Source organism: Diospyros lotus, chromosome 4 (genome assembly GCF_014633365.1).
Source record: "Diospyros lotus cultivar Yz01 chromosome 4, ASM1463336v1, whole genome shotgun sequence".
In the NCBI taxonomy this organism is placed as follows: domain Eukaryota; kingdom Viridiplantae; phylum Streptophyta; class Magnoliopsida; order Ericales; family Ebenaceae; genus Diospyros; species Diospyros lotus.
The window spans coordinates 9,751,000-9,764,171 of record NC_068341.1 but is presented as its reverse complement, the minus strand read 5'-3'; the positions used below and the strand labels follow the sequence as shown (position 1 = coordinate 9,764,171).

The following is a 13,172-nucleotide window of genomic DNA, read 5'->3' as shown; positions in this document are numbered from 1 at the left end:
ATTGTTAACTGAATTTCTTTTAGATTACTTGATGATTATGATTTATTTTTCAGTTTTATAATCTCCCGGTGTGGCGTGGTGGCAAATTCTCCACCAAGTAGAGTAGCGAAGACGCCAGCGACTCCCAGAACGCCTCTCAGTGCCGTTGAGCGTCGCCGCCATCTGAGACACCAGGCCGTGTGAGCGACTAGTTCTTTCATTTGAGATGTGGTGAAATGAAGTTACATATATATATATATATATATTGGGCATTCGGGCTGTGTAGCTAAACATTTTCCCACACTATTCTAGAATTGCCTCACATTCGTCAGAGTAAGTTCAGTAACATGCCAAAGATTTGATGCTCACGCAACCGCAATTTGGCTTCGATTCTAGACTTAATTTACCAGATGATCTCCTCCAGAAGCTTGCTTTAGATGTACTTCTGTGGACGAAGACAAAAATCCTGAGCTCAACCGCCATTGGCGCAGCCTTCACTCCTCTGCAGTGTCGGTGACGCATTCGCCAGGCAGGGAACCGCTTGCTAACAGAGGATCGGAGTCTGCTGAAGAATCCGCGAACTCCTCTTTGTACATTTCTTCGATCATAGGCTTCCACAGCCGCACTCGAGCATTTATGAACCAATTGGAAACCTGAAATTGAGCCACCGGAAATCGAGTTCAGCGGCTAACTTGCCGGCGGAGTAGAGATTTAAAAGGCAAGAGAGAATTACTTGGTTCTTCGTTAGTCCTGTCTGTGATGCCAACATCAGCTTCTCGGAATCGTTTGGATAGCTATTGAAACAGCCATCGGTGATCAATCAGTTTAAAATTTTCAACGGAATTGCAGTAAATTGATGTGAAATACATGCGACAGGTTTTGATTGAATCACTTACGGATGGAGGAAGTGTTCGAAGAGCCAAGATCGGAGGATCGCCACGGAGGTATCCGGTAAGCCCCTGATCGGCCTCCAGGCCTGCCTCTGGCTTTGCATCATCCCGAGCTGTTGAAGCGACGAGAGCTGGTTGTCTCCGGTTTCTCTGTCGAACAAGCTGAGCTGCGACAAAGCCGGATTGAATTTCGGTATATCGTCAGATATTCGATGTCTTCCGGCGAGGATTTGGGACGTTATCGCGTCTCTCAAACTGCAGAAACGCCTGGACATGGCTTGGAGCGCAAGAGCAGTGTAGGACTTGCCTGCTCCTGCGCCTGCTATCATCTCGAAGGACGAAACCACTTCTTCCAACTGGTGGCAGTAATGCTCGTATCTCCTCTCCACCTGAGAAGAAACGCGGGACTCAAAACAATGTTATTTTGTACTACTTTGAATGAATTATATAACTATCCTACAGAGCTATTTTAAGAGGGAGTCACACGATAAGAAAAGCCTAATCGTAAGTAATCCGGGAATTCAGAAGCAGTGAAGTGGAGAAAAGCTAAATGCTTCGATATTGTTTGGACTCACCTCCTCCAACAAGGAAATAAGCTTCAAGATCTTGATTTGAAGATCATGCTTCTCAGGAGATAATCCATCGTTTGGCAGGGCATGTTTAAGCTCGGAGCAGAGTCGGAGAGATCCTCTTCTGCTATGCCGGGACAATCTTCTGATAAATTTCTCATTCCTCAAGTCCACGGCCTTACAGGCGACGCTAACCACCTCTTCAAGAAGAGACTGGGCCTGATTAAGATACTTGGAGTTGCCAACGGCAATGGCGAAAGATTCCGCTCCATAAGAGGCAGAACAAGCAAGAGAATCCCTTCTAGGATTATGACAAGCTTCCCTCGCTTCTTCTTCTCCAGAAATGAAGTAGCTGGGGCTAATCCGGGACCTAAACTGGACCGGAGGAACAAGCATATCGGAGCCGAGCGACAGGGTGAGCCTTTGAGGCTGGTGATGGGTCTCATTTGATGAACCAAGAAGGTCAATCAAGTGCCTGCAATGGCTTATTGGAGATTCCCCTGTTAATGGAGGAGCCTGGACAAGGTCTAATGCTCTGGACATTCTTTCACCAAGACACTGAACACTGGGATACACACCCTGTCCCTGGGAGTGGTGGACCATGCCACTGCCCCTCGGATCACTTCTGCAAGCATCAAAATGCTGGTTTTGGAAGGGGTGGCTGGCCATGGAGTCTGAGATTATGAATTGGTGTAGAACACTGGAGGAAGGGTTGGGGGGTGAATCTTGTGAAACCATTGCTATTAATAAGAGATCAGAAGAATTGGGTGTTTGAGTTTAGATCTATGGTTGCTGGACCAAAGAAATTAGAGTTTTGAGGCAAGTAGTAGCTACTTAGCAGTAGCTGAAGCAGCCGGCCTCAAAGAAGGAGCCATGAGTTACTACAGCTAGAGGAGATTATAATCATTGCCTCAGTCCTCGGTGAATACAAGAAATGTCCATGCAAGAGCTATAGAACCTGTTGAGTAGAATTGGTACCTGTCCTAGTGACTATTCCCTAAGCAAGTACAAGCCCTGGTAAGCATAAGTTCTGGGAAGTGAAGAGTTGTGGAAGCAAGGAGAATACCAATCTTTGTGTGCATGCATGCCTCAGCTCATTTGAAGAAGAGAGCAAAAGATCTCTCTCTGGTTGGCATGTAGAAGAAAGCTTCAAATCCTAGAAAACATAGACCTCTGCAAGCTTGTTCATAGAAGCAAAAGCTAGCTAGCTAGCTAGCCAAGTGAAAAATGCCTGAAAATGACAGGAAAAGAAAGATGGTCCCCTCTTCCCTGACTACAAAACAACAAGCAAAAGCATCAACCATTCAGCTTTAATGCCTGCTGTTACATTTCTTTGGGACACTCAAAAAGTACTTCGATCCCTCTCTCTCTCTATCCATCTATCCAATATCTATGATAAATTGTTCTGGCTGGCCGGGTGGGTTTCTGCAACCTGTAAAAAGTAAAAAAGGAGGAGAAAAGTGGCCAATCTTTTGTGCACTCCCAGTTTCAAGATTGTCTGCTTCTGAATCTATAACCAAATGGGAATATCTCAGCTTGTTTGAAATTACTCAATAAGATTTTGATGGGACACTGAAACAACACTCCCCAAGGAGAGAGTGAAAGCAGCAGGCGAAAACATGAAATGGGATTCTTTAGCTGCTTCTACTTGCTTGTGAGATTGATTGATCCTGGGTTTGTTTTGGGATGGTTTGTTTAGATGTTTTAGCAATGATTACCATCTTTGTTCCCTTTGGCCTTCCCCAGTTGTCCCTTTCTGATTTCACAGTTTTGTTGTTTAACAAAGCCCTGATGGCCCACTCACTGATTAAAGTTTCTTCTGCACTGACCCTGCACAATTTTTTTGTTTTTGCAGGAGCAGGACTCCCTCTGTAAATTTCAAACCACATTTCTGATTCCCCTTGTTCTCTTATACTCTCTGCATTTCCCTTTGCACATCAACCGAAACTAAACAAATTGCACAAGATGAAAACATTTCATCTTTCGACACAGTCTTTCCTTTTCTTCCTCCTCACTTCGAGATAAAAATATGCATAAAAGCACATGTATCACAGACCATCAGTTGGTATAAAGATAATTAAGTGAAGCAAACCACGGAAGGGTGAACAAACTCAAGTACCAGTCTTCACTCTGGGTTCAAGGAATCAAAAGGTCGTTTTAGCAATGTTCTTAATACAAAAATTCTAGAATCATAGCTTCTTTTTTTTTTTATTTTTTTTCCTTTCGTTAAAATAAAGCAACGTAAGTAAAATTATTATTTTTACATAATTTTTGTATAAAAAATATTAACTGAGTTACACGACAGTAAAAAAAAATTTAATCATAGATCTTTTAATACTTTTTATATACAACGATCATTATTGTTTTATATAAAATTTCTATTAACTAAAGAAGTTACCAATTGAGTAAGAGGATTCAAGTTTCTTAAATTTTGGCTAAAAGTGCCAATCCTTGGTCCCCATTTAAGATATCAAGTTCAAGGGTAGCGCTCCTTAATTGGTTCGATAATCATTTGTTATACAATTCATTAGTTTAAAAACAAGAGAGTTAATAATGCTACATTAGATGGCTCACAGCAAGAGTTTTACAAAAATATTACGGATAATTAGTGCCCCTTGACTTCCCTTTTACCAAAGAAAACATGAAATTGCCAAAGCCTAGGATTTTATTCACTTTTGCATCTAATCTTAAAAGCATTCTTTGTGCACCAAAAATATTTAAAGCATGTCTTGGTCTCGGCATGACATTAACGACTGGAGACTCGAGGGGAAGAGCTGGAAATATATAAATAAGAAGAACGCAACAAAACGCATAAAATCCAACAAATAGTATCAATTCATCCACTTTAATAAAAGAAAGACAGGCAGGCTATGACATCATAAAGAAGCAGAGGAAATTGACACTAGCAAGGCCCAAGTAGAGTTTTCTGCTCTAGTGCTGCCCTGGAACCATATCACCTGCTTCCTTCCCTTCTGCCTGCTTCTCCAACTTGCATCAGAAACAGAATTCTGGTGAAATCCAACAACCAACGGCTCAGCATTAAAGGTTGCTTGTCCTAGAGGCCACACGGTCTCCTATGCTTCGCATTTGTCATGTATTTACGTCCCAGTATATGCCCACCATACATAGAACCAGATGCTAATGGACTGTTGTCAAGGAGAATCAGGCATCCGATCACAAGAGATTGTGCTCAAACAAGTGGACTGCGCCTCAATCCCAATTACTTGGTGTCTGCAGCCCAATTGCATATAGAGTCGAAGAACCTGAACAGATGGATGGATATAGGAATTTCAGTATAGACACGAGACCATGCCCATTCCAGCAACAACATTACAGGTCATGGTCAAACCAAGCATCGTATGGGATGGACTTTGAAGTTGCCTATGATGATAATAAGAAGTGTCATAAGAGGAGAAAAACGTTACACATCATATTGTATCAATCTTCCACGGTGTCAACTTGCTTCCTGAATTTCCTTAACGCAAGTGAGTATACATCCTTTCTTCTCACAGATGTTCCTTCTGCTACCAACTTGACCGCCTTAAGCAATTATGTTATCAGAAGTAGACAAATTAGCAACACCCATTGAGAAAAATTAAAAAAAAATCAGAATATTAATCGAAATAACATATCAAGCCTTAATCCCACTGTTGGGTCAGCTTAGATTATTGATCAATTTTAAAAAATTTATTATCAAAAGCAACAAAAATTAAAGACTGCTTTTCACCCAGCATCTCAAAAGAAGCACGTGTACTGACAAGTGAATACTGCGACTTTCAAATTCAAAACATGAAATTAATCCCTAGTTCTGAGAAATTAGTGACCCTAACGTAATAGTCAGTTGAAAATTAGATACAGACAAATGCCTAAGCATGATATATGATATTAAGTAAGATAAAAAATAACAATGGGAAACATAATGAATGGCAGAGACATTTATCACTAGGTATACCCAAAAAAAGAGATCTCAGAGGATAGTGTGCATAAAATAGAACTAGCCTAGATAAAATACTTTAAAACTACTAAAGCCTAAATAAAACCAACTAAAACTCACGAGAATCGATACTGGTCATCCAAAATAAAATATCTTATTTTTTCCATGGATGAAGATCACATTGATGTTGACATGCAGTGGCTGATAAGACAATCAACACCGATTCATATGCCCTAATAAAATGTTTAGGATAATCAAAAGTGAGCAAGTTCTTTAGGATTGCAAGGATCAGAAATTATTATTTATATGTCATTACTCACATCTAATGACATGTTTTGCATCTGTGTTTCATTATAAGCCTAGCTGGCATAAAACTATAATCAAATTCACACCAATTTCAAAGTAAAATCATTGAAGGGGACCTCATATCCCCAATTTCACTTCTTTAGAAATTTATGCAAATATTGGATGCTGTATAGTAGCGCGCAACAGATCAGTTTGATACACAGGCTAAATTAGATAAATGGAACTTGGAGAAAGAAAAAGATCAACTACCATAGAAAGACTATGCCCTGCAGAGACCAACTCTTGCAGTTCCTTCTCAAGCTGAGACTCAGATGGAGTTTCAACCATGTCATTTGCCTTTCCTTCAATCAAGATTGTGATTTCTCCCTTTGGCTGGCGAGTTGGAAATGTTTCTTTTGCTTCTCCCAATGTACCACGCCAAAACTAATCAAGCATCCATATTAGTAAACCACTTATGAATTATGACTACCATAATGTTCTCTTATATCATAACAATTATATAATGAACAATCACATAATAAGGAAAATGATGAGATGTGCTGAAGAACTGGCAACCACTAGCATCCATGGACTAGAACAATGCCAGCTGATAGTAGAGAGCATGGCAATCACACTTAGAAAAGATGTATGGCAAGTAACTCAATGCAGACCTACCTCTTCATGTATTTTTGTCATCTCCCGAGCTATAACACATCGTCTGCAGTGCACATCAAACGGACTTGTCATAACTAACATGAAGCTGCTATTGCTTCAGCTTAAAAGGAGATAGATAAATGGGGAAAAACTACTGTTCAACAAGCGAAATTCAGGGAAAATTCACCTTTCAATTGAGAAGTCCCATACAGAGAATGTGTATGGTATACTTCATGATCAAGCATAAAGAAACCTTATTTAGAAATGGGCATTCCCAGTGCACGAGGTTCCTCACTTCACAAGGGTGTGGGGAAGGGATGTTTTTGGGCGATGCGCGCGCACCCAAAATGTCTTCTTGACACAGATGTGCAAAATATAGAAGGAAATAAACATTCACTAGTTTCTTCTTTCTATCTGGATCGGGAGACTGGGTAGCTTCAAAGCTTTTCATGAGCAACCTATCCTCCCCACATCTTCCTTGGTTTGTCTAGGGATGATTAATTCTATGACAAGACAACAAAAGGATGCAACAAAACTGAAAAAGATAGTAGATTAAATTACTTGTCGACCACCCCCCCCCCCCCCAAAAAAAAAAAAAAAAAACAAAAATTAAAGCTAAAAGTTCACAGGATTTGTGTGGTTGACTACAAAAACATGTTCAGGCTTATGCCAAAAACAATACAAATTATATCAAAATCTTATTTTTGCCTTTTTTTCTTAATTTTTCTTTTGGATTTCAGTTTTACAGTAAAAAAAAAAAAAAAAAAAATTTGGATCACTAAACTGCAATTTCAAAGAACAATAGATAACGAATGGGAGCCATTATAAGATCTCCATCTCTAAAATCTTGAAACAAGCCTGACTAATATCTTGTCCACAAGGCATATGCACTTCTCCTTGGTACTTTTAGGACTCATGTCATCCAGTTTTAGGGCTCATATGCATCTACTCCAAATTCCCTGACTATCAATACTTTCTTCTAAAACTGTGTTTCTTCATTGAGCACCTTCTCAAAAAAAAAAAAAAATCTAGATTCACCTCGTTTTTTCCACTTCACTAATACCTCATAGATCTTCATTTTTTATGTACTAGAAGTACTAAAAACTCTATCCCCCCCCCCCCCCACCCCTGCCAGGGACACACAAGGATATATGAAGTGGAAGGGATCACAAGGTCATTCGCTTTAAGTGTCACAAAAGGAGAATAAGCAGGAGCGAAGGATCTATGGATAATAAAAGTTCTGAAACTTTGCATATTCAGGAAATTCTTTTTTAGAGTTCTAGTTCCTATATGGTATTGTACCATGTGTCATCTAAATGGAAGAGAGCTACAGAGCATTTTACAAATACAGAATATAACAAGCACTTTTTAAAATCTTGGCTTTTCTCCTCTAACCTCTCCTGTTTTTGCCTTCTTCCCATTATCTTCTTCTGTCTTCTTCACTCTCTTTTATTCTCTCCCTCCTTTGTTTATCATCAAGTTAAGAGAATTATAGTAAAGATGATGTATTTCAAAAGACATGCATCCAGTTCAATTTCAGGACTTCATTTATTCTATATGAACCAAGTGATGCAAAAGACATCATGAATATTATGGCTCTAGAAGATCATTAAAAAAATACCCTTGGGGGGGGGGGGGGGGGGGGGGGACCATATCTTATGATATCAACAAAAAAACCCAGATGAACCAAGGGAAGCAATAATGAAATATTATTGCTCCAGAGGTCAGGCAAAGACATAAAAATTATTGCCCTGGAAGATCATCCAAAACAATATGCCTTCTTGGTGGGGTGAGGGGATGCCAGTCATATGACATCTTAGAAAATCAACAAAAATAGCCAGAAGAGTATGTCTTTGTTTTTATTGATATAGCAGATACACAAACACAAAAACACTCTTGTTCTTGTACTAAAATATGACAATAAAACCCATTCAACATTTACCTCTGATCACCAAAAGGATAAGAGGCTTCTTCAATAAATTGACAAAGCTTATGAGGAGGGACAAAGAAAATCTGTGTTGCTTTCTCATTTGCAGAAACAATCAGCCTCTCTCGTCTTGATCCAGCATGTTTAGACAGAAATCCAACTAAAAAAAAGCCAAAAGAAGATAAGAAATTATGTATCCAACTAAAAAAAGCCAAAAGAAGATACAAAATTATGTACTCAATTTTCATAGACTTTCCCCTTAAGGTTGACATATTCATGAGCAACTTACCAAATGTGAATTCATCAGTGGCCAAACCTGAGGCAGAAAGGCCAGCTACCAATGCTGAAGGCCCAGGTATAGGAATAACAGGAATATTCTCACTAACACATAACTTTACCTGCCCAAAATTCCAATAGTATGTTATTCGAGTCCCAATCATATAAATGTGATGTCTAATTAATTTTGTTGGAAATTGAATTATATTCATTTCAGCTGTACTGGATAAGTTACAATTTTGCACGCTACATTATGTAGTTGTTCACTTTTAAGACAACCAACAGAATATATTGTTAAGCCTTTAAGGGCCTGTTTGGTTGGATGGAAACGTTTTTGAGGGAATGGGAACAGGAATGGAATGGGCCTTCCATTCCATTGTTATATTTGGTACACAGGAATTTTAATGGAATGGAATGGCAAAAATGTCTAGATGACTAAAATGCCTTACAATATGTATAATGTTATTTAATTCAAAAAATTCACATAATTATTGAAGAAAGCTTATGAAAAATTTTAAAATTCAAAATATATTATTTATACCAATAGAACTAACATATGAAAATAAAATTCATGTAGTTATTAAATTCAAAAAAATATTATGCCCTTAAAAGTATTTTTTCCATTCTTATTGTAAAGAAATTCATGTAATTAATAATTATTGACTATAGTTTATAAAAAGTAGCTTTTAAGGACGGATTTGGGTGGTGGACAGATCTGACTGGGAACAGAAGCTGGGCAATAGTGGAGGCAAAGGCAACTGTGCAATTTGGGAGGCGGAGGGCAAAGGAGAAGGGGATTTGGGCAGCAGATCAGTGGTGGGAGACAACAGGGACAATAGTGAATGAGGGGGGTTTTGAGTGGCAGATGTTGGAGGAGAGGACAGGGAAGCAGATGTGGCAGAGGATAAGGGGATTTGGGTGGTGGATCAGTGGTTGCAGACAGTGGAGGAGGGCGGCAGAGATGCAGGACCGGCAAAGGGGAAGGGGATCTGGATTGGTGGTGGTGAACAAGGGGAGTTTTGCACAGCAGACGTCGAGGAGGGGAAGGGGAAGCAGATCCTGCAGAGGAGGAAGGGATTAGGGCAGCGGACGGTGGTGGTAGATGGATTGAGCAGATCACAGAAGGGAATAACAGAAAAGAGGAGAGAAAGAGGAAGAAGAGGGAAGGGGTGGGCAGCAGGCAGTGGATGGCCATTCTGGGAGAATATTTTCCAAGTGTTTTGGGTAGATGAAGAGGTAAAATGAGTTAGGGCTAGTTTTTTATACATGCCATCTTGTAATTTCAAATGTAAAGTGAGAGTAAATGTGGAAAATGGCATGCTATTCCATGGAATGGAATGCCTTTCCATCGATTTTGTGAGGGAATGCCCATTCCCTTAGAGCAACCAAACATACTCCTGATGGAATCCCGTTCCCTCAGCCCTCATTCCCTCCAACCAAATGGGCCCTAAATTGTTCTTAATTTTGATATGACTTGTTCACTCTTAAGACAAGGTCAACAGAAAAAATTGTTAAATACAGTCAACACAATTTAAATGCAGCCAAAAAAAATTGTTACAGGGACTGGACATATTATCTGCTTTTCATTTGGCTAACACCACAGTTTAAATTGAACCTCAATGTGAAACAACTTTACATTAATTCTGATTAACTAGCAAGATTGAGCGACTTTAGACTGAAGGTTGATACAAACTCGTCATTGTACTCTTTCCATTGTTATGAACTAGAGAACATAACAAATTGGTTTTCACCATATAAAACCTTATAAATGATATAAAGAGGGAAAACAATAAAAAGCTCAATTCTTGTGTCTATCAGAAAATGTTCTTGTGTCAAACATACAGCAACCTTACTTGAATAGCAAAATCAATGGAATCTCAGCATGATTAGAATGCTCACCAATTCCATGCCTGGATCGCTAATGCCTGGAGTCCCTGCATCACTTATTTGGGCCACAATTTCACCTTGTCTTAGCTTCTTCAAAATTGTTTGTTCTCGCTGAGATTCATTGAATTTATGATAACTAAGCTGAAAATCCAAAGCTTCAGATTAGAAAGAACAGAGAAACAAGGGCAATCATTGAAGCATAATATCCAAAAGCCACAACAAGCGTACAAGAGGAGTTTTGATATTGTAATGCTGAAGCAACTTCCCTGAATGCCTTGTATCTTCAGAAAGTATCATATCGGCAGATCTTAAGACCCGCAGGGCCCTACATAAATGAATTCACAAATGTTCAAAAAGAAAATGAGCTTAGGTGCTTGTCTGAAGTAAATAATGTTATAAATAAGGGCCGTTTGGATACAATTATCTTCAAAATAAAAATGACGACGACTTTGAAAATGCCTAATGTCTATATATTCTTTATAGGAAAATGACTTTCAATATAAAGAAACAACTTTTTTTTGTTTCTAAAATAAAGGACTTTCCGGAAAACAGTTTTGGCAGTTTATTCATCAAACTGGTTCTTTGAAACTCTAGCTCAGAACCAGAAAACCATTTTCAAAACCATAACCAAACGAACCCTTCAAATTCCATTAAATTTGTCAGTTTTGGTCACCGTAACGTGATATCCTCGAGATTTCCAATTGGTGTTCCAACCAGATACAATCCAGGTTTCAAAGGTCTCTGCAATATTCAAAATGCTGTGTAAATATAACCTTTATATGCCAAATTAAATATATCAAACTCCTCAGACTATGACCAAGCCAGTAAAAGACTTCCCCTTGTTGCAAATTCAGTTAATGATCACCTCTTTCCCTTGATTTTTGTGCATGATTCGTGATCCAATCCTAATAGGTTATCCGGGTGGTTTGAAATGAGAGGGTTTACAGTTTTGTTTGTTCAAAAACTGGATTCAAGGTCATGGGTGTAAGTCTATTGAGAGACTGAATTTCATTAACTTTTTTTTTTGGGTGCTATTTATCTTTTCTTTTTTTCTGTAAGCATGATTCCTCTTTAATGTTGTGCATCTCCCTAAATCCTACATCATGGGACAAAATATCTTGAATTTCTCTCCTAACAGACTAACAGTAGAAACTTCAAGCACAACTAAACCTTGCGCTAAAAGGCTATTTGAAGCCAGCTTCAAAAGAAAGCATATTGATAGCAAAAGGTTAAAAAGGTTAAAAGGATAACAATCAGTGTTCTCCTGCAATGAGTGATGAGATCTCTATGTAGTCACTCGAGATAATGATGCATCCTCTCATGATTGGTATTTAGATTCTTGTTGTGTTATTCATTTATGCTTCAGGAAGGATAATTTTGGACAATCCAAGAGGGAATGATTGCTACACTAAAATTGGGTAATAATTCACGGTGAAGTTCATGGGTATTGGCACTGTAAGGATCAAAATGTTTAATGGATTAATGAGAACCCTGGAGGGTATGGCTTACGTTCCAAATATGTGCAAGAATTTAATTTTTTTTAGTTTTAGACTACCAAAGTTTCCGTTAGAAAGTTGAAGGTGGAGTTCTACGTGTTAATTAATGCTGCACAATCTCGATGAAAGAGAAATTGCATCAAGAGATATGTCATTTGGAATGTAATACAGTAAAGACCCCGAGCACAGGCTGGGAAAATGAACTGATACGTAATTACTAGGCTCGGTTTCAACTACACATGTTGCATTGGTCGTGAAGTAGGACCATGAACTGATTCGTGCGTGTAGTTGGGGAAGTAAGACTAATGGATTATTTTAGAGACTGGACAATTCAAGTCAAACTGGAAATTATTCAATATCCACACCGCAATTACAAAATTCAAAATAATAAACGCACACAAGTTTTACGTGGTTCGGATACTTAATTACCTCCGTCCATAGAGATCTAGCAATACTTCACCATGCAAGAACAAAGATAGATAGACACCGTATATCTTACTTGCTTGGAGGAATCTTGGCCAGTGGAGTCGGAGCAAAAGGAGAGGGCGAAAATTCTAGGGTAAAAGCCCAGAGAAACCGAACTGAGAGCAGTGACTGGGATTTTAGTTGAGATTAAGCATGAAGGTGTAGAAGGACATGGATGCCGACACAAAGATAGAGCCGCCATTGATGATTCCTGCAATCGCCGCATCAACATAGCCCGCGCGCTCTCTCTCTCTCTCTCTTCAAACTCCACGCTTTGGGCAAATTAGAAAGACGCCCTAAGATTTCTGAAAGATGCCGAAATGTCCCCTCACTTTTCCGAAATTATAGTCACGTTTATGGTCAAATTAGTATTTTCATATTTCCTTTTTATACAACTTATATAAAAAAAAGAATAATATTTAAAAAGAGTTTATTGTACTGAACATCCACAAAATTTCTAATCACGTGAATGCATTATGTATCCTCTATATTCTAAAAACTACATTATTGCCCTTCGCCCAAAATATTGTTCAAATATTTACAAAATTTTAAGAGTAAATAAACTCAATCTCATAAATTTATTGTTAAAAGAGTAATTTATTAAAATTATAATCAAAGAGATTGAGTATCCATTTGGCCTTTCACTAAACAAAAAGAAAAAGAAAAATCTCAGTAGTGGTATATGGGATACTAAAAATTACTATTCAATGTTTTTAGTAACTAATAAATAAAAATAAAATTGGGCTATATGATCTCACCGTCTACCGTTTATAGATGGGATCAGAACTCGGTTACACGGGAGGATACAGT

General features: G+C 38.6%; 2 protein-coding genes across 5 annotated transcripts; both read right to left on the bottom strand.

The window, feature by feature from the left end:
- Positions 1-208: 208 nt before the first annotated feature.
- On the bottom strand, positions 209-3,023 carry LOC127798796 (BEL1-like homeodomain protein 11). The gene is made up of 4 exons (XM_052332398.1): positions 1,445-3,023; positions 876-1,258; positions 713-773; positions 209-632 (listed from the first exon to the last, which is right to left on the bottom strand). Exons 1-4 carry the CDS (start codon positions 2,174-2,176, stop codon positions 474-476), a joined length of 1,335 nt encoding a protein of 444 aa, XP_052188358.1. The 5' UTR covers positions 2,177-3,023; the 3' UTR covers positions 209-473.
- A 1,176-nt stretch (positions 3,024-4,199) lies between these two features.
- Positions 4,200-12,683, bottom strand: LOC127800507 (uncharacterized). 4 transcript variants are annotated; one of them, XM_052335149.1, is made up of 10 exons: positions 12,327-12,683; positions 11,039-11,142; positions 10,630-10,726; positions 10,414-10,542; positions 8,528-8,636; positions 8,254-8,398; positions 6,333-6,375; positions 5,928-6,101; positions 4,864-4,978; positions 4,200-4,701 (listed from the first exon to the last, which is right to left on the bottom strand). In XM_052335149.1, the coding sequence occupies exons 2-9, from the start codon at positions 11,050-11,052 to the stop codon at positions 4,877-4,879; spliced, it is 813 nt and encodes a 270-aa protein (XP_052191109.1). In that variant the 5' UTR covers positions 11,053-11,142; positions 12,327-12,683; the 3' UTR covers positions 4,200-4,701; positions 4,864-4,876. The 4 variants fall into 4 exon arrangements, with proteins under 4 accessions (XP_052191109.1, XP_052191108.1, XP_052191105.1 ...); XM_052335148.1 differs by having other exon boundaries at positions 12,397-12,683; XM_052335145.1 differs by having other exon boundaries at positions 11,075-11,142; positions 12,397-12,683.
- Between the last annotated feature and the right edge of the window lie 489 nt (positions 12,684-13,172).